The sequence below is a fragment of the Somniosus microcephalus genome, chromosome 10, assembly GCF_052327205.1.
Source record: "Somniosus microcephalus isolate GS21.2 chromosome 10, FLI_Smic_1.0, whole genome shotgun sequence".
In the NCBI taxonomy this organism is placed as follows: Eukaryota; Metazoa; Chordata; class Chondrichthyes; order Squaliformes; family Somniosidae; genus Somniosus; species Somniosus microcephalus.
This window is the reverse complement of record NC_140996.1, coordinates 147,875,958-147,897,886: the sequence shown is the minus strand read 5'-3', so window position 1 is coordinate 147,897,886 and position 21,929 is coordinate 147,875,958. Positions and strand designations below refer to the sequence as shown.

Sequence of the window (21,929 nt, the reverse complement as noted above, 5' to 3'; positions counted from 1 at the left end):
ACTGCCTGTTAGCTGTACTGTATTGTGTTTTCCTGCACTCCACGTGATGACGTCATGACGCCGATCACGTGACCACCAGTGGCGCGAAGAACGCCATGACGTCAGCTTCCAGAATCTTCCAGTAGTCGTCGAGTGCCCAGCAAGCTGATTAGACCTGTGTACCGTTTCTCCTGTAGTTTCCCTGTTAACTTCATTGTTCATTAAAACCTGTTGATTTGATTCATCGAGTCGAATACCTTATTCAGATAGGAACCTCCGTTCCTACAATGTACCACTTCCAACAATAATGCGGGACTGAAATTGTGATGTGCTTTGTAATTGCAGACCTGGTCTAGGGCTTATATATTTTATTCCAGTTGAGTTAATTTTATATTCTTGTAGAATTAAGTAATGGGCCCGCCTCAATGTCTTAAAACAAAAAAATCAGTCTGGATTCTTCTCTCCATTATAATTTTGTAGAATTTGTCCCAGTGAAGAAATGGACAATTACCAACTAGACCAATTATTGAGCAAGGCTTTGTTGAGTTTTAACACTCAGTCTTGTTCACAATTCCACACTAATTGAGAGTTGTCTGGTCTTTAATGCAGGGATAGATTTTAAAATTATGAAATTCCCAGAAGGACCCCCATGATGGAAAAAGTGCATTGGCAGAAGCCTCTTAACAGTTCAGAACATTGTACAGGCACTACAAGCACTTGTAAGTGGTATAAGTAGCCAAAAACCACTATTCAATACAAGCAAAAGGACCACTAAAACTTTCCAGTATTTCACCTGACTGCAGCTAAGGATGCCTTTAAATATTGCTGAAAATTATATCCCAAGGTTTGAGGGGTGTGTGTGGGGGGGGTGGGGGGGCGGGGTTGGGAATGTCAACAGCAATGCGGGTTGTAAGCAAAATGACGTCCCGATCCTAAAAGCAGTGTACGATTCAAATTTGCATATGTTTATTAGGCTCCTATCTGCATCGAGTGGGAGCACTGGACGCCTAAATTGAGTTCTACTCAAAAATTGCATTGGGTGTGCCTTGGTTGCAAAATCAGCAGAAAGTTTTGTTTTTAAAAATGTCATCCCACTAGCTGAAAAAGAAGGCAATATAGAGATAAAAGTCCCCCCCCCCCCCCCCATTATATCTCAGAGCACTTTATGGTGCAGTGGTTAGTGAGTGAACACTAAGGTGGTTGGGGGGGAAAGAGGATAAAGAGGGGCAAAAGAGGAGCAGCCGAAGGCAAGGAGAGAGATGGTTAAGAGGAAATGATGACGGAAGGGAGTTCCAGTGGGCAGGGGCAAAGTGGATAAAGGAGTGCAGAGAGTGGAAAACAAGTAGTCGGCCAGTGTTGGGACGAACAAAGGATGTGAGCAGTGACTTAGGGCTCGAGAAGATCACAGAGCCAGGGAGGAGAGGATAAGAATTAGTCGGTCAATTCCCAGGGATACAGGAAGCTCATATTTGAAAACCTTCTGTCTGTGCACACCCTCCAGCCCTCCACATTGGCCTAGTTCTTATTCCGTGCTCCCTTCTGCTGTCATTGATGACCACTTCTTTAAGGAGGTTTTATCACTTCCTAAAACCTCCTTAAGATCCTCCTCTCTGACTGTGCCTTTGTCTCTGCCTGGCTCTCTGGCCTCCTTCTGTGCTGTATGATTCATTCAGCCCATCCTGTCCATGTCTGCTTCCCTCCCCCCACAGCTTGATATTCACTCACTACCTTGAGACATCTCTTTATACATAATGACCACTATAGAAATATAAGTAGTTGTCGTAAACCAGGAGAACCAAAATAAGGCAAAAAGCAGAATGTATATTTTGAATCATAGTTTAATCTACTTTTTATTTATATTTACATGCTGTTTTGTTGGCAGATTAGAAACGTTATCACAATTTATAGCATGCACTCAATTTAATTAATCACCTCATCATTTACAATTGCATCATCTGAGGAAACCTTAGCCACCAAAACTGTCAGGACAAATGTAAACTGTCTTAATGTAAGTGGAACCAGGCATAAATGTGCAATTGTGTTTACAGTCCAGATGCAGAAGCGAGAACCCTCTGTATTGAACATAGTATTTGCTGAACCATTTAACTGTTTGTGCCAGCAGACATCCAGTAATGAAGAAGTGGCCTCCAGACCACAATTGGTTCTTTATGAAAATGGATATTCAACAGGTGTGGCTCCAGAACTGGTTTGGAGGGGTCGCCATAATCCCGCTGGAAGATTATTTCAAAGCAAACCCAATGAATATTGAATAGTTTCTAAAAGAATACTTTTGTTAAAAATAAAATAAAAACATTGTTTACAGTTTTTGTGGGTGCCCATTTTGTATCTTCAGGCTGGAAAAGTTTTGTTCCCCATATAGATATATTATCTGGGTATAGCAGGAATTCTTTTTATTATTAATTCTTGGGATGTGTGCACTGCTAGGAAGGCCAGCAATTATTGCCCACCACTAATTGAGAAGCTGGTGTTGAGCCTTCTTCTTGAACTACTGCAGTTCATGTGGTGAAGGTACTCCCACAATGCTGTTAAGAAAGGAGTTCCAGGATTTTGACCCGGCGACGATGAAGGATGTAATATGGGAACTTTGCCTCTTCTCCTTGCCAATATTTTTTGCCTACACATGCCATATGTAACCACATTAGTGTGCAAGCCCCCTCTGCAAGAAATGTGAGGTGTCCAGCAAATTTACTAATCCTCAATGCTGTATCCTGCTAATGTACAATATGAGATTGCGCTTTGAAACTACAGGATATTTTGATAAAATTCTGCTAACTTTGTTCAGAATCCTTTTCATCTACAAGATTTCAAGTGTCATTGTTATTTTACCCTGAGCCTAACCCACTGGCATGCAACTTTCAGTAATTACAGAATGTTGTAACTTGAATTATTCTGAGTTAGCTATTGTACTGCTTGCTTCTAAATCATCTTTTGTAAGCGCCAAAATATGAAAAAGTCCATGGCAGGACATTTGTTGGTAGCAGCAATTTATGAATGTTTGGTTGTGATCAAATGTAATCTTGATTATTGATCGAATGTTGTAATACCGTGTTGAGCCATATGATCTAAGCAATCTGTTGCCTGTCTGTGATACACAAGCTGTGTTCAGCTCCTCCTCAGCTATTGCATTGGTAGGTCTGTGGTATGTGTGATTTAATTAAAATTTGTAACAATAGAGCACGTTTCACTTTTTGCTGTCTGATATTAAAATGTACTATTTAAATTTACTGTGGGTGAATTTGCCTACAAAAAATGTTAAGAGAAAAGATGCACAGTTTGACTTCATGGGCATGTAATAGACAGATAAATAATTCTCTGAACCTAGATAATGGGTAAAGAGATATTATAAGGAATTATAATTTCCTCTCCCCATATTCTTCAATAGTCAACTGACCCATGCAAGTTAATTACTAATTATTAAAATTAACATTTTCAAGTAACAACAGTGGAATTTTTTAAGAATGTTGGAACATTTCTCTGGTGGTTATACACTGGTCTTCTGAAGCTGGTGGTTGCTGGTTTGGAGCTTCAACTTAGTCTGTTACTCTGTTTCGACTCCACCTCCCTCTTCTTTAAGATCCTTCTTAAAACCCAGCTCTTTGACCAAGCCATTGGTCACCCCTCCAAATCTCTGCTCCTTAGGTTTGCTTTCCATTTTCCCATGCCACTGTGAAACACCTTGGGACCTTTTGTTATTAAAGGCGCTACATAAACGCAAATTATTATAATATATAGCTTGTACTGGTACAGTTAATGGGCCGTATATTCCCATCTGGAAAAAATCTACGGACTTACTTGAGGGCTCCCAAGGTCCGGATACTTCTGCTCCTGGGCCTCTCCAACTCGAAATGCGCAGGGCCCACGTATCCTAGAGGCGCATATGGTTCGCAAGTGTCCCTGGGGTCACGTGGGCCATGGGGAGCCAATCAAAGAAGGGAATCTCCCTTCATACACTTGACAGATAGACCTGTCAAGTATATGAATGGGGATCACCCCAAAAACACTGTAAAATATTTTTTTTTAAATCACGAGTTGAAATTACAATAAATTAAATATTTTAAACAAAAATATAATTTTTTGAAAAAAATAATTCGTTTTTTACGGGGCTAAAAATAAACTTACCTTTTTTAAAGTATTTTTGAATAATGAATGAGTGAAAAAAAATTATTTTTTTATTTTTTTCGACTCTTATGCTGGTAAAAACAGGCCTTATGTCTGCTTTTACCAGGCGTAAGATTTCTAAGGGTTTTCTGCGGGCGGAGTTTCTCCTGAAAGCAGAACTATCCGCCCGCAGAGACCCTTCTCCAGGGCAGGCTTCCGATCTGTCAAGAGCAATCTTGACAGATTGGAAATGCCGGTTTTCAGCGCATGCGCTTGGCATGCCTGAAACCAGCATTTCCAATGTCTCTACGGGTGTGTACACAGCGCGTTCACACCTGTAGGCATCGGAATATACGGCCCAATATCAAAAAATTGTTGTGTCCATTTTTACACTACTTTCCTCAGAGCTGCCACCCCAAATGTTAAGAAGGATCTAAACAATTGATATTGAGGCATATAACAATGAGAAATGCATTCTGCATGCACATGACACATGCAAGTGTGATGTTGCTGGTTGTTTATTAAAGCAAGTGGGATACTGGCTGTTTTACACTGGCACATCTGAATAATTGAAAAAGGGATGCATTTTGTGCTGTTGTCAATTTGCCATTGTACATACTACCAGTGCAGATAGTAATTAATCTAGCAATGAAATTAAAAGTATAAACAGGACATGAGATTACTCGAGATGTTTTTTCATTTCTGTGCTGTATAGCTAAGTAAGACCTGATTTTTAAGGCGCATTTACATGTAGCACTGCTGTAACTCAGAACATGGGAAGCATTATTTGTGTCCTGATTCTTCATGCTTACATTGCTCAAACCAGCTCCGTTATCCTGATGTCAGAATCGTGGACCTATGAAAATGCTCCTACTGTCAGGATAAGGGGGCTGTTTTTAGTGATGTAAACACAAAGGGCCAATGCACAAACATCTATTTTTCCATGATCCAAACTACAGAAGTACCTTTAGCCCAAACTTTTAATGCTCGCTTATCAGAGTTCTACCTCACAAGATGGTAACTGCCAACATTGTCCAATTGTTTCTTATATTAGCATAAATAGCTATGCTGGAGGCCTAATTACAAGGGCAGTCAAAGAACAGCCTTGTGACAGAACCACCCAGCTCAAACAGCCTCAGAAGAAACAAATGCTTTGATATGAGAATGTTATCTGTACATTCATGATGTTTCTGAAGCCTTGTATCTCTGATACTGGGAGTTCAGCTAAACTACACTTCAGTGCCTCTGCAAAACTAGCACAAAATGCTTCAAGAGGACACAGTGTACATAATGACATTCTTGAACCCAGTATATAATAAACAGAGATTATCTTTATCGGTTATGAATTCATGGTTGAGTAAATGTAAAAAAAATTCTTGCCCAACAGTCATTGCTTCCTGGTAAAGACCTTCGGTTTGAAGAACAAATTCAAAATTATTAGTCGGCGCAAAAAGCAGAATAATAAAAGTAGCATCAACAGAAAGAAGCAGCATAAAAGTGTCAATCTCAAATAAATATAAAAAATAATTCTACCTTATGTAGGGGGTGGTGTGTGGGGTCAGCTTCACCTCTGACTTATGAGCGGTTCGAATCGCTCCCACTCCCTTGGTTCTAGACCTTGGACTTATTTGGGGGTTGTGATAAAAGTGCAGCAGATTGAATGGCAATAGATTGGGAGAAGGGGAAGTGCAAAGAGACCTTGGTGTTCTTGTGCACCAGTCACTGAAGGTAAGCATGCAGGTGCAGCAGACGGTTAAGAAGGCAAATGGTATGTTGGCCTTCGTAGCAAGAGGGTTCGAGTATAAGAACAAGGATGTCTTGCTGCAGTTGTACAGGGCCTTGGTGAGACCGCACCTTGAGTATTGTGTGCAGTTTTGGTCACCTTACCTGAGGAAGGACGTTCTTGCCATGGTGGGAGTGCAGCGAAGATTCACCAGGCTGATACCTGGGATGGCAGGAATGACGTATGAGGAGAGATTGTGTCAATTGGGCTTATACTCACTGGAGTTTAGAAGATTGAGAGGGGATCTCATCGAAACCTATAAAATTCTGTCAGGCCTGGACAGACTAGATGCAGGAAGGATGTTTCTGATGGCCGGGGAATCCAGAACCAGGGGTCATAGTCTAAGGATAAGGGATAAGCCATTTAGGACTGAAATGAGGAGGAATTTCTTCACCCAGAGAGTGGTGAACCTGTGGAATTCTCTGCCACAGAGGGCGGTGGAGGCCAGTTCATTAAATATATTCAAGAAAGAGTTGGATATATTTCTTGAGGCTAAAGGGATCAAGGGATATGGGGAGAAGGCAGGGACAGGGTACTGAATTTGGATGATCAGCCATGATCTCATTGAATGGCGGAGCAGGCTCGAAGGGCCGAATGGCCTACTCCTGCTCCTATCTTCTATGTTTCTACAACTGGTTTTGGTGCAAAAACTTTGAATTTTATTCAAGAGAGAAAATATAACACAACAATCTGAACACTTCGATACGAGGGAAATTATAGTAGAAAACTACTTCGCCCCTCCCAATCCCACCTTACTAGCTAAGTTGGACTCTAAAGGACCAGGGATAATGCTCACCAAATGAATCCTTGAATGCATGCTTTTGGATGGGTCCTGTAATTTGGGTGGAGACTGCTCTTCCGTGGGTCTATTGTTAGAATGTAAATTGTCTGATAGGGGCTGAGTGACATTTACAGTTCCCCCAGACAGTTTGATTAACTCCAATACTCAAACTGTCTATTACAGAGGTTGAGCCATTTCTTTGTTGCAGCCTTTTTCTTCCATTGCAGGCCTATACATGCCCCCTTTTAAAATGGCAAGTCTGTTTTTGGCCTTGAATCTCCCTGTTAGGCCCAACATGCTTTTTATCCTCCTGAAGTTTTTAGCAAGGGTCCTGATGCGCTATCAATAACTCAAAAGACTGAGATTAAGCGAGTAACTAACAGGCTTTTATTAACAAGAGAATGAAGGTGTGCCTCGAGTGGTCGACCAGTCCAGAATACAGAGGGACTGTGGAGCAGTCACCTTTATACCTGGACTCGTGGGAGGAGTCAGCCGAGGCATGTACAGGCATGTACACAGTGGAATACAAACAGTGGTTTACCACATTCACCCCTTGTTTAAAAATGAGTCCGGCGGGGTGAAGTGTATTAAAAGTTAGTGTATTGCAGTCTCTCCGGAGGTCTTGTCTGCCGCTGTGATCGACGTGGCGACGGCAGGGGTAGTGAAGTTTCCGGCGTCGAGTCCCGCGTAGGCTGGGGCACTGGTGTGTAGTCCTCGTGGGTGTCGAGTGGGTTGCGGGGACCAGGCCTGCTGTCTGCTGGGGCTGGATATTGGATCGTGGGGGGGGTGGTAGTGGGTTGTGGGTTACTGCGGCCCCCGAGGGTGCAAGGTCTCGTATGGAGACTGTGTCCTCCCGCCCGTCCGGGTACGCAATGTAACCATACTGGGGGTTGGCGTGGAGGAGGTCGACCCTCTCGACCAGGGGGTCCGTTTTATGGGTCCTCACGTGTCTTCTCAGTAGGACCGGCCCTGGGGACGTCAGCCATGGCGGTAGCGATGTCCCCGATGTGGACTTCCTTGGGAAGACAAACATTTTCTCATGAGGGGTGGTGTTAGTGGCAGTGCAGAGCAGTGACCGAATAGAGTGGAGCGCATCGGGGAGCACATCCTGCCAGCGGGAGGTCGGAAGGCCCCTAGACTTTAAGGCTAGCAGGGCGGCCTTCCAAACTGTCGCATTCTCTCTTTCCACCTATCCGTTCCCCCGGGGGTTGTAACTGGTGGTCCTGCTTGTGGCAATACCCCTAGCGAGCAGGTACTGGCGGAGTTCGTCGCTCATAAACGATGAGCCCCGGTCGCTATGGATATAGCTGGGGAAACCGAACAGGGTGAAGTGGTCGTTCAGACATTTAATGACCGTGGCACTGGTCATGTCCGGGCAGGGGATGGCGAACGGGAAACGGGAGTACTCATCAATAATGTTGAGGAAGTACACATTGCGGTCGGAGGAGGGGAGAGGCCCTTTAAAATCGACGCTCAGGCGCTCGAAGGGGCGAGTGGCTTTTATCAGGTGAGCCCTGTCTGGTCTATAAAAGTGCAGTTTGCACTCAGCGCAGACTTGGCAGTTCCTGGTCATGGTCCTGACCTCCTCAATGGAGTAAGGCAGGTTGCGGGCCTTGATGAAGCGGAAGAACCTGGTGACCCCCGGGTGGCAGAGGTCATTGTGGAGGGCCCACAGTCTATCGATCTGCGCGCTGGCGCAGGTGCCACGCGATAGAGCATCCGGGGGTTCATTTAGCTTCCCAGGTCGGTACAAGATCTCGTAATTGTAGGTGGAAAGTTCAATTCTCCACCTCAAGATCTTGTCATTTTTGATTTTGCCCCTCTGCTTGTTGTTAAACATAAAAGCAACTGAACGCTGGTCAGTGAGCAGCGTAAATCGTTTTCCGGCCAGATAGTGCCTCCAATGATGCACGGCCTCCACAATAGCCTGGGCCTCCTTCTCAACAGCGGAGTGTCTGGTCTCCGGGCCCTGGAGGGTTCGTGAAAAGAAGGCCACGGGTCTCCCCGCCTGATTAAGGGTAGCGGCCAGGGCAAAGTCGGACGCGTCGCTTTCCACCTGGAAGGGGATGGATTCGTCCACTGCGTGCATGGTGGCTTTGGCAATGTCTTCCTTGATACGGTGGAAGGCTAAGCGGGCCTCTGCCGTCACAGGAAAGGAGGTGGACTTGATCAGCGGACGGGCCTTGTCCGCATAGTAGGGGACCCACTGGATGTAATAGGAGAAAAACCCTAGGCACCTCTTCAGGGCCTTGAGGCAGTGGGGCAGTGGGAGTTCCATAAGGGGACGCATCCGGTCGGGGTCGGGACCGATGACTCCGTGTTCCACAACACAGCCAAGGATGGCGAGGCGGGTTGTGCGGAATATGCACTTCTCCTTGTTATACGTCAGGTTCAGGAGTTGGGCGGTGCGGAGGAATTTTTCGAGGTTTGCGTCATGGTCCTGCAAGTCATGGCCGCAGATGGTCACATTGTCCAGATATGGGAAAGTGGCCTGCAACGAATTTTGATCGACCATCCGGTCCATCTCCCTTTGGAAGACGGAGACCCCGTTGGTGACGCCAAAGGGAACCCTAAGGAAGTGATAGAGGCGGCCGTTTGCCTCAAAGGCAGTATACTGGTGGTCCTCAGGGCGGATAGGGAGCTGGTGGTACACTGATTTCAGGTCAATGGTCGAGAAGACGCGGTACTGCGCGATCTGGTTGACCATATCAGCTATGCGGGGGAGTGGGTAAGCGTCCAGCAGGGTGTAGCGATTTATTGTCTGGCTGTAGTCGATGACCAGGCGCTGCTTGTCGCCGGTCTTAACGACCACCACCTGGGCTCGCCAGGGGCTGGTGCTGCCCTCAATAATCCCCTCCTTCAGGAGCCGCTCCACTTCGGTTTTAATGAAAACCCTGTCCCCGGCACTGTATCGCCTGCTCTTTGTGACGATGGGCTTACAGTCGGGGGTGAGGTTAGCAAACAGTGGGGGGGGTGACTCTGAGTGTGGAGAGGTTGCACCTGGTGCGCGGCGGGCAATTTTGAAGCTGCTGGCTGCGGACTGTGAGTGGGGGGAGGGGTCCACCGTACGCCATCGTAACACTTTTAAGGTGGCACTGAAAATCTAACCCCAGTAGAACGGCAGCGCAGAGGTGGGGCAGGACCAGAAGTTTAAAATTATCGTACACAGTCCCGTCTACTACGAGTGTCACCACGCAGTAGCCGCCAATGTCCGCCGACTGGGACTCGGAGGCCATAGAAATCCGCTGGTGCGCAGGCAGGACTGGGAGAGAGCAATGCCGCACCGTGTCGGGGTGGATGAAGCTCTCCGTGCTCCCAGAGTCAAAAAGGCAGATTGTTTCGTGACCATTTACCTTAATGTCCATTGTGGACCGGGCCAGTTGGTGCGGTCTCGCTTGGTCCAGCGTAACGGAGGCCAGCGTAGGGGTCGGTGTGTCGCTGCGGGTATCAGATTTTGGGCAGCACGGTGGCATAGTGGTTAGCACTGTTGCCTCACAGCGCCAGGGACCCGGGTTCAAATCCGGCCTCGGGCGACTGTCTGTGTGGAGTTTGCACATTCTCCCCGTGTTTGCGTGGGTTTCCTCCGGGTGCTCCGGTTTCCTCCCACAGTCCAAAGATGTGCGGGTTAGGTTGATTGGCTATGATAAATTGACCCTTAGTGTTAGGGAGGTTAAATACGTGGGGTTACGGGGATAGGGTGGGAATATGTGTTGGTGTAGGGGTTACGGGGATCGGGTGGGATATGTGTCGGTGCAGGCTCGATGGGCCGAAATGGCCTCTATCTGCACTGTGGGGTTTAAAAGAAAAGAAAGAAAAGAAAGATGAGGCGGTGTTGGGGGCCTGTTGTGTCCCGGCTGTCATCCAAGATGGCGGCGTCCATGATCCCCATGTGGCTGGAGGCGTCCAAAATGGCTGCTGTTCCGGTGGTTCGCACATGGCTGGGGAGGCCCAAGATGGCGGCCCGCACGGCCCACACGCGGCGCTGCTGGGGTTCGGGGTGGCTTTGGCTCTGCAGACGCTGGCGTAGTGTCCCTTCTTCCCGCAGCCCGAGCAGATCGCATTTTTCACCGGGCAGCGCGCTCTGGGGTGTTTGGCCTGGCCACAGAAGTAGCATTTCTGGCCTTGGGGCACTGCTGTCTGGTCTTGGGACACTGCTGCAGTAGTTGGGCCGTTGCTGGGATGTGGCTGGGGTGGCACGGCGCTATGAGATGGTCCTACCGTGTCCCAGGCTGTCGTTCCCCGCAGCGTCCACGGTGCAGAGGAGTAGGCATCCATGCCCCGGTAGGCTGCGTCCAATGATAGTGCGAGTTCAGAGGCCTTGTTGAGATCGAGGTCACTCTGCTCCAACAGTCGCTGTCGGGTGTAATTGGACCTGCGGCCCGCTACAAAAGCGTCCCGGATAAGTTCCTCTGTGTACACGGCGGCCTTTACATCCTTACAACCACAGGCCCGGCCAAGCACAGACAGTGCCTGAAGGTATTCCTCGGTCGATTCCCCAGGTTGTTGTTTACGACTCCCCAGGAGGTGCCTAGCGTACACCTCGTTCACTGGGCGCGTGTACTGGTCCTTGAGGAGCTTGATAGCATCCGCGTACGAGGTCGCGTCCTGGATGACCGAGTACACTCGGTGGTTCACTTTGGAGGTCAGGACATCCAGTTTGTCCTCGTCCGATTTGACCGTTGCAGCGGAGGCGATCAGGAATTTTTCAAAACACCTAAGCCAGTGAGTAAACTTGGTGGATGAGTCCGCCTCCCGATGATCTAAGTCCAGGCATGCTGGTGTGAGGATCTTCTCCATTATAAAAATCTTGTTAATAAAATTGATGCGCTATCAATAACTCAAAAGACTGAGATTAAGCGAGTAACTAACAGGCTTTTATTAACAAGAGAATGAAGGTGTGCCTCGAGTGGTCGACCGGTCCAGAATACAGAGGGACTGTGGAGCAGTCACCTTTATACCTGGACTCGTGGGAGGAGTCAGCCGAGGCATGTACAGGCATGTACACAGTGGAATACAAACAGTGGTTTACCACAGGTCCAAAATCATTTCCTTTAAGGGTTTTCTTCCCGTTTTGGGGGATTTGTTAATTTTGAGAATCTTACACTACCGACCAAGAACAATCCAGCAGCTTCTATGTTGGAATCGAAGACAAAGAGCTAATTAAAGTAATACCTTTTCACTTTGTTGGGCTGGTTCGCGGTTTCGGGGTTCATTGGATATGTTGGTTGGGGCCTGCTGTACTCCGGACGCGGTAGAGGACTTCACCTGCGTATCTGGTCAGTCTTCGCGAGTCCACTGATGCGGTAGGATGCGCATTGGATTTATCAGGTGAGTACCCAATTTTCTTCTGTTAGAAATAGAGCTTAGAGTCTGAGTAAAATCTTACCCAGGGGTAAGTCAGGAATAGTTTGTAGAGTGGAAAAACTTGCGAATCTTCGGTTTTCTTCCGAGTTGGTTTTCCGTTGGTCGCGGTGGCCCAATATTATCCGGTTGGCTGAGGGTAATATTCGGTTGGTTGTTTCTTGCGGCCCTTGGTGCTGCAAGGTGTCCGATGGTATGTTACTTCTTCGAGAGAGAGAGAGAGAACTGCTTCGAGATGCTTGATCTTGATGTTACTCGATGATGGCTCTTCTTGAACTCCTTTCTTCAACTTATACTTGGAACTGTGTTTTTTCCTTCTTGAACAGGCCTCCAATTATACTAATCAAGGCCTGCTAATCTGCGTGCCAAATCAGTCTCGGTTCATTGTTAGATTTTGGCGGGTTCGATTTAACATTGAGTTGTGTAATTTGTTTAAGCAGTTTCGGGATGGCTCCCTGAGCTGTTGAAGTTGTTTAAGAATGTGAGAAGTGGTTTTGGGATGGTTTCCTGAGCTGTTGAGCTCTTATTTAATTGTAGTGAAATGTCCTCAGTGTTTGAGTTTCCTGTGGGGTCTGAGATTCTTTGTAGGTTGGCGAAGCGATTTGTTTTATGCATGTTTTTGGATGAGTCCTGTAATTTGGGTGGAGACTGCTCTTCCGTGGGTCTATTGTTATAATGTAAATTGTCTGATAAGGGCTGAGTGACGTTTACAGTTCCCCCAGACAGTTTGATTAACTGATTAACTCCAATACTCAAACTGTCTATTACAGAGGTTGAGCCCATTTCTTTGTTGCAGCCTTTTTCTTCCATTGCAGGCCCAAACATGCCCCCTTTTAAAATGGCAAGTCTGTTTTTGATCTTGAATCTCCCTGTTAGGCCCAACATGCTTTTTATCCTCCTGAAGTTTTTAGCAAGGGTCCAAAGTCATTTCCTTTAAGGGTTTTCTTCCTGTTTTGGGGGATCTGTTAATTTTGAGAATCTTACACTACCGACCAAGAACAATCCAGCAGCTTCTATGTTGGAATAGAAGACAAAGAGCTAATTAAAGTAATACCTTTTCACTTTAGCTCTCTGTTCACTATATCTGTATGAAAGCACTAAACCATTTATTAAAGTCATTGTTAACTGAATTCAGAACAAGGGAAGAAGCAATTTATCTGCTACAGTATAGGAATTCAGAAAATTGTTACATTTACTGAGAAACAAAAAACACCAGTGTATGTTTTATAGGACTGAAATCAGGATTCCCACAAGTATGAATTAGTTGTAAGTCTTTTGAATGAAATATCAGTGTTGTGATCCACTTGTTCTACAGGTTCACTTTTAAATACATTCTGGAATATGTTGCATGGTACAGATTGTGGGCTATCTGTAGTTAATAGCTTTAATTTCATAACTTTGTTTCTCTTGTGCTCATCTGTAGGTCAATAAACTGTTATGTCTAATATTTAGTGACGGTGGTGGTGTAATTGATTGACTCAGGAGATAGTCATATAGAAAAAGGAGCAGCTGTTACTTAAAACAATTCACAATTACAATTTTGAAGTTTTGCAGATCTATTCTAGTATAAAACTAACATGATTCCGCTATGTAATTTCATGTATAGTTTTGCAGCGAGCACGCATCCATCACAATCCATGGCCCCGATATTTGCGGGGGAAGCTGAAAATGGCTGAAGAACTCGGCAAGGTCGGGGACGCCGAGGTCCTGCCGAACTGAGCGGCAGGATGGCATTATCATTTTTTTGCTTCACTTTCTGCCCGTCAGACGTGCACTGTGGGAGCCCAATTTAAATATGTTAATTAAATGTCCTGCCTCTCCATGGCAGAACACTCAGGTGCTCCGATATCCACCGTCGTAAAAAAGGTGGCGATCATGTGCGCACTGTGTTCCAGATGTGTTCTTTAAACCACCCCCAACCCTCTTCTGCCCATGGTGGGGGGAACATAGGGACAGGAGTAGGTCATTCAGCCCCTCAAGCCTATTCCGCCATTCAGTGAGTTCATGATTGATCTGTATCTTAATTCCACCCACCTGCCTTGGCTCCATATCCTTTTACACCCTTGTCTAGCAAAAATCTATTGATCTCAGATTTAAAATTGTTAATTGAGCTAGCATCTACTGTGGCAAAGCCATCAAGAGACTCTTGTAGTAATGTATATAATTGCCTTTAACAGGGGCTTGTTACCTTTAAGTGTTTGCTCTGTATAAACAGCGCGGGTTCGGTAAAATGGCAATCCAGCGCGATGTCATCACGCAGGTCACGTGACGTTCCCAACGGCGGGAAACGTGATGACGTCATGATGTCAGAGGAGAGAGGCGTAGTTTGGACGCCAGAAATGGACCGCACTTTCGGGGACACGAAGACTGCCCTCGTGAATGCGACAATGTTGGCACACCCCCTGCCAGGAGCCACCATCGCTCTCACGACTGACGCATCGGACTACGCCATAGGGGCCGTTCAAGAGCAATGGGTCGATGGCACGTGGCAAACACTGGCATTTTTTAGCCATCAGCTGCGACGGCACGAACGCCAGTACAGTACCTTTGACAGGGAGCTGTTGGCGTTGTTTTTGGCCATTCGCCATTTTCGTTTTCTACTCGAAGGGCGCCACTTCACTGCGTTTGTCGACCACAAACTGCTGACATTCACGATGGCCAAGACTGCCGAACTGTGGTCGGCTCGACAGCAGCGACAGCTTACATTTATTTCTGAATTTACCACCGACATCCGGCACGTGGCCGGCAAGGACAACGTGGTAGCGGATTGCCTTTCCCGCGCCACCGTCCAAGCCGTGCAGTTGGGGATCGATTATGCGAGAATGGCGGCCGACCAAGCTGCCGACCTGGACACTCAAGCCTTTCGTTCTGACTCCGCCAGCCTTCAACCAAAGGATGTGTCGTTCCATTCGGCGGGCACCACTTTACCCTGTGACGTCTCCTTGGGAGACCCCCGTCCGATTGTTCCGTCCACCTGGCGTCGGAAAGTTTTCGACGCCATACACGGACTTTCGCATCCTGGTGTGAGGGCATCGCAGAAGTTGCTAGCATCCAAATTTGTCTGGAGAGGGATGCGCAAGGACATCTGCGACTGGGCGAACACGTGTGGTTTGTCAATGAGCCAAAGTACGACGACACGTCAGGGCCCCCTTGGCCACCTTCGAGGTACCGGAACGTCGGTTCGACCACGTCCACGTCGACCTTGTGGGGCCACTCCCGCCATCGCGGGGTTTCACACCCCTTCCGACGATGGTAGATCGCACCACGAGATGGCCAGAGGTGGTTCCCCTAACGTCTACCACCTCTGCGGATGTCGCTCGAGCCTTTATCTCATCATGGGTAGCACGCTTTGGGGTTCCGATGGATATTTCGTCCGACCGCGGTCCACAATTCTCATCTGAGCTTTGGAACACGGTGGCCTCCGCCTTAGGCACCAAACTCCATCGCACCACGGCCTACCACCCACAGGCGAATGGGCTGTGTGAGCGTTTTCATCGTTCATTGAAGGCGGCGCTCAGGGCCAGCCTCCTGGACGCGGCATGGGTCGATAAACTGCCTTGGGTTATGCTGGGGTTGCGCATGGCGCCAAAGGAGGACCTGCAGGCTTCAGCCGCGAAAATGGTTTACGGCCAGCCGCTCCGGGTACCAGGTGAATTCCTGCCGTCCCCTACACAGCCGTGGTCCGCAGCCACTCAGCGGGAAGCCCACCGGGAAGCGGCCCAGTGCTTCCGGCCAGTTCCGACGTCGCAACACGGTTTTCCTGCCTCCCACATTCCAGTGGAGTTGGTGAAGGCCAAATTCGTGTTCGTTCGTCAAGACGCCCATCGCAGCCCACTCCAGCCTCCGTATACGGGTCCTTTCCGGGTTTTACAGACAGGGGCTAAGACTTTTTTGGTTGACCTTGGGGGCAGGCCGGACCACATCTCCGTCGATCGCCTCAAGCCCGCGCACTTGGACCTTGAACAGCCAGTCGAGCCCGCTCAGCCACCGCGTAGGGGTCGACCGCCGGCTGCTGCCGCACCTGACCAGGCCGCTATCCCCTCCAGCTCACCAGCTACTCAGCGTTTTCCTTTCCGGGAATTTAGGAGTCGTTCAAACAGGCTTGTCCGACCTCCTCTGCGATTGACTTTCCTTATTAAAGACAATTCTGGGGGGGCGTATGTGGCAAAGCCACCAAGAGACTCTTGCAGTAATGTATATAATTGCCTTTAACAGGGGCTTGTTACCTTTAAGTGTTTGCTCTGTATAAACAGCGCGGGTTCGGTAAAATGGCGATCCAGCACAATGACGTCATCACGCAGGTCACGTGACGTTCCCAACAGCGGGAAACGTGATGACGTCATGACGTCAGAGGAGAGAGGCGTTCCCTCTCTGTCCTCATGGAACCAGTTGGTGTGCAGACCTGTATAGAATTTCTCCTGCGTTTTTGTTTGTAACTTTTACTAGTGCATTAAACCACGTTTGGTTAACTGCTAGTTTCAGTCTCAGTACTTTCGTTAGGAGTTCAAGCACTCCTACACTACTGCTTTTTATAGGAGAGAGCTCCATACTCCTATCACCATTTACATGAAGAAGTGTTTCCTAGCTTCTCTCCTGAATGGCCTAGTTCTGATTTTAAGGTTATGTCCACTTATCCTAGACTCCCCACCAGCGGATAAAGTTTCTCTACCCTCTCAGTTCCTTTCAAAATCCTAAAAAAACTCAATCAAATCACCCCTTAACCTTATAAATTCCAAAGAATACAACTCTAGTTTGTGTAATTTCTCCTCATAATTTAACCTTTGGAGTCCAGGTATCATTCTAGTAAATCTATACTGCACTCTCTCCAAGGCCAATATATCCTTCCCAAGGTGTGGTGCCCAGAACTGATCACTATACTCCAGGTGTGGTCTAACCAGGGCTTTGTATAGCTGCAGCATAACTTCTAACTCTTGTATTCTAGTCCTCTAAATAAAAGGCCAGCATTCTATTAGCTTTTTTGATTATTTTTCGTACCTGTCCATGACATTTTAATGATTCATGTACATGGACCCCTAAGTCTCTTTGGACCCCCACTGCTTCTAGCTTTTCACCATCTAGAAAGTACTCTGATCTATCCTTTTTAGGCCCAAAGTGGATGATCTCACACTTTTTAATTTTATGTTTCCATCTACACTACTTATAATTCTGCCTATCTTTGTGTCATTGGTAAATTTGGATATGTGGCCCTCTATCCTATCATCTAAGTCGTTAATAAATACAGTGAATAGTTGAGGTCCCTGTGGGGCGCCGCTAGTTGTTAATTATTTTTTGTACCTGACTACTACATTTTAGTGATTTGTGTACATGGACCCCTAAATCTCTTTGGACCTCCACTGTTCCCAGCTTTTCACCATTTAAATAATACTCGGATCTATTCTTTTTGGTAAAAAATGAATGATTTTACACTTACCTGCATTGAAATCCATCTGCCATAGTTTTGCCCACTCAATTAATCTATCAATGCCTGTTTGTAATTTTATGCTCCGTTCTACACTACTTACTGTACAACCAATCTTTGTTTCATCGGCAAACTTGGATACATGGCTCGCTATAGTGTTACCTAAGTCATTAATAAATATAGTGAATAGCTGAGGCCCCAGCACAGATCCTTGCGGGTCACCACTAGTCACTTCCTTCCAATTCGAGTCCATTATCCCTACTTTTTGTCTCCTGCCGCTCAGCCAATCTCCTAACCAGGTCAATAATCTGCCTTCAATTCGATGAGCTTTAATTTTAGTTAACAGTCTCTTATGTGGAACCTTATCAAATGCCTTCTGGAAGTTCAAATGAACTACACCCACAGACATTCCCCTGTCTACTACTTTTAATTACTTCCTCAAAAATTCAATTAGGTTCGTTAGACATGACTTACCCTTTACAAAGCCATGTTGGCTCTCTCTAATCAGCTCCAATTTCTCTAAGTGCTCAGTCACTTTGTCCTTAATTATAGATTCCAATAACTTCCCCACAACAGATGTTAGACTAACAGGTCTATAATTTCCCGGTTTCTCCCTCTCACCTTTCTTAAATAATGGTTAATGTCAAGGCCCATATGTTAATAATTTTGAAGAAAGATATAGTCATTTCATTCTCTATTCCGATGACCTGGTGCCAAAAATCTTCCAGCAGCTGCAACTGACCTGTGGGATCCATGTCATGTGATTTTTCTTTGCACTCAAGGAATCTGGTCAACTCACGTGTGGAAAGAACAATTGTGCACTGCGGGTGTCCCTTTTTCTATATATTAGCCGTTTGGTGTTAGGGCTATTTTAATTCAATTTGTCTGGGGGGTTCTAAAAATATTGTGGAATATACATGAAAATTCATTTTGCAATCAAATACTTCTGTTCAGATTAGAGAAAAGGATGCAGATTGTCTACTCAAAGCTTACTTCATGTGTTTTACTGTTCTGGGTATAGTGTAATGCTGATAGTAATATTAAACTAGCTCTTTATCCGTGTATAGAAAATTCTTGCAACTGCACAATTCTATCACATATCAGACATTACGCTTCAAAGTATTAAAAGTATACGTAAAGTCTATCAATTCCTGATGGTTTCTCCTCAGGAGCTGGAGAATTGCAAGCAGCTGCCAATCGATAGAAGTGTCCATCAACAATTACCCTCTAATTGACCACAGGAGGTATCTATGTAGATCATCTCCACGAGGAGACCCCGAACAGTAACTTTAAAAGGACAGACCAAATTAAACTTACACACGTCTTTGCAGTTAAATATCGACACCAGATCACCCATGAAGATACCAGATAATATCAGTTAATATGTATAAGAGGCAGTATTTGTAACCTCGGTGGAAAAATGCAGGCTTCTAATAGGTTAAAAAGGTCAAAGCAAATTTTTTTAAATAAAACACAAAAGTTTGAGATCAGGTGACCTTACTTTCTTAGTAAATTCTAGTGTTCTCTGACAGGAATGTTATTTCTCTACACTTTTAAACTTTTTTTCTGTTTAGATATTTTTGTAGTTCTGTTTTTGATATTCTCTCGCACACAAAAAAAATTAATGGTCATGTGTTAGTGGGACATTACTGGCGCAAAATAACTTCAGCATTTACAACAACAATGATAATACTGCTCTCCAAAAATAATTCATTATGTGGAGTGCTTTGACACATTTCAATAAGTATTTCTTTTAACTTTCCTCTGTGTTTTCAGTAGTTTGATCATGCACAATATTTAAATCTGTCCATCTATGAAATTCCCTTTTTATGTACATGCACATATAGAAAAGGAAAGTAAGAAACCAGCTGGTCCATCAAGCCTGCCCCACCACACACACACAGTCGTGCAACCTCCTGGAAGAGGTGAAAAAAACATAGGCCAATTTAGGGAAAAAATTCTGGTAAATGCCTCTCCGATCCCTCAAGGTCATCAAGCGAGCTCCAGATTATGCTGACTGATAATACTACTCCCAGCTAATCTACCTATCTTCTATAACTCAAGATGTCTTCCACTCACAGGAACTTGCCCAGTTCTTGAAGACCTGCAGCAAATCCACACTCACCATATGTACTGCCTGCTCACAGGTCAACAACTCTGAGAAAAGTACTTCCTGGCACCTAACCTAACTATGCTTTTGTAGCTAGTCCTTACACTGCCTATCTAACTCAAATAAGCTGCCCACTTGGACAGAATGTAATCCCGTCAGTTCAAAGACCTCAATCATATCCCCTGCACATCTCCAGAGTAAAACGCCAAGAAGGGTCAAACCCGAAACGTCAACTCAAATTTCTCTCCACGGATGTTGCCTGACCTGCTGAGTTTTTCCAGCATTTTCTGTTGTTATTACAGTTCTCTAAACCTGTCTTGATAACTAAGGGCCCTTAAATAAGGTATCAACTGAGTGGCCCTCCTCTGAACCTTTCTCCAGGGTCATGTGGCGAGATCAAAACTGGACACAGTGGCCAGAATTATCACATTGCAGAGAGTATGGATTTGGGAGCGGGTCAACAATTCAAAGCACTGAAATTAACAGCACATCGGGAACCCGCCTTCATCCCGCTAACTTCCACATTTAACTGGGACGCGTTTAGAAGCGTGCCACGGACCTGCTTGGGAAAGGCGGGCGAACTTATTAAAGTACTTAACTGCTCATTGAGAGACCCTTAAGAGGGTTTTTAATCTGAGGTTTCATCTTTTACTGCTTGTGCACGGGATTCACGGACTTCCTAAAGCTCGCCGGTGAAGGCAAGGCGGGAGCTCAGTGGCCATTGTGCTACTTCATTAAGTGACAGCTGGAAAAAGCACATTAATACTCACACATTACACCTGCCTCCTTGCCTAAGGGAAAGGCTCTTGCTGACACCATTTTGTGCAGGAGTTTGCAAGTCATTTCTGTAACCTCAGAAGTCACTCTCACTACATTGCTAGTCACTCTCAGTACATTGGAGGATTGTGCCTCTGATTTCCACTTTACCTGGCATCTATCAGATCAGCATGGGTGCCACTTATGCTGTTTCACCTTGGACCTCAGATTCAGACCAAGATGAGACCCAGCACCAACACCACCACCAGCAGCAGCAACAACAACACCAGCAGCAACAACAACACCAGCAGCCTTCTCCTCACCAACCTGATGCTCCACAGGAGAGAGGGGATCAGCATAGGGGCACTGCACCAGAGGCGATACCCCCAACACAGGGTATACAGGCAGAAGATGAGCTTCCTGGACATGACTGAACAGCAGTGCTTCAGGAGACTCAGGTTATCGCGCCAGGTCGTGGCAGACATTTGTAGCCTACTGGAAGAAGACCTGCTGCCTAGAGGACCTGGTGGACACACCTTACCAGTGGCCATCAAAGTCACTACTGGCATCAACTTCTTCGCCCCCGGCTCCTTTCAGGGATCTGCAGCAGACATTTACAGGATCTCGCAGTTAGCCACCCATAGATGCATCACCCAGGTGACTTATGCCATGTTTCACAAGTCAGCCAGTTATGTTCACTTTGCTACTGATGAAGCCAGTGTTACTGAGCAGACGCTCGGCTATGTGGCTCTGGCTGGCTTCCCACAGGTGCAGGGCATCATCAACTGCACACATGTGGCCATCAAGGCAACCCCAGATCACCCAGGAGTGTTTGTGAACCGTAAGGGGCTTCCACTCCCTCAATTTGCAGCTCGTCTGCAACCACAAAAAGATCATCATGCATGTGTGTGCCAGATTCCCAGGGAGCTGTCATGACTCTTTCGTGCTGCGCCAGTCCACCCTCCTTCAGCTCTTCGCACCTCCGAACAGATTTACCGGCTGGCTGCTTGGAGACAAGGGTTATCCACTGAAGACGTAGCTGATGACAGCCTTGAGGAGGCCGAGCAATGAGGCCAAGGAGCGCTATAATGAAAGCCACATGACGATCAGATGTGTCATAAAGTAAGCAAACGGCTTGCTGAAAATGCTCTTCAGATGCCTTGACAGATCTGGAGGAGCCCTTCAGTACACGCCAGCCAGGGTCTCCAGAACCATCGTTGTATGCTGCGTGCTGCACAACACAACACAGCAGCGAGGATTGGAACTGCAGGAGGAGCAAGGCGCAGAGCGCACAACCTCTTCAGAAGAAGAGGAGGCGGAGGAACATGAGGTGGACATGGCACCAGTAGTGGCACACATTGCTGCCTGGGAGGCCTGGGATGGCCTCGTAATGGCACGATTTAGTTAAGTTGCACCAGTGCACCCATCTAGCTCCCAGATGCTGTACCAACTTCTCCCCTCCCCCCAACAAGCCATTCCTGTCACACACACACACCCGCTGCTCGAGGCTAACTAATGTCTCACCATTCACTCTAACTGACAAGGCCACTTCCCAGGTAGCAGGCAAAAATGGACAAGACAGGAAAGTGGTGCAAAGAAATAAATTTATGTGCGTCATAAA

The 21,929-nt window shown here is 46.5% G+C and overlaps 1 protein-coding gene across 2 annotated transcripts in view; it reads left to right on the top strand.

Moving 5' to 3' along the window:
- creg2 (cellular repressor of E1A-stimulated genes 2) overlaps positions 1 to 3,172 on the top strand; it is a 52,719-nt gene extending 49,547 nt beyond the window's left edge. Inside the window, exon 4 of one of the 2 annotated variants that reach the window (XM_085998943.1) lies at positions 2,099 to 3,172. In XM_085998943.1, the coding sequence (XP_085855069.1) occupies positions 2,099 to 2,252 (154 nt within the window). In that variant the 3' untranslated portion in view covers positions 2,253 to 3,172. The remainder of the gene's footprint in view (positions 1 to 2,098) is intronic. The other variant, XM_085998944.1, reaches the window with a different exon arrangement.
- Positions 3,173 to 21,929: the final 18,757 nt, after the last annotated feature.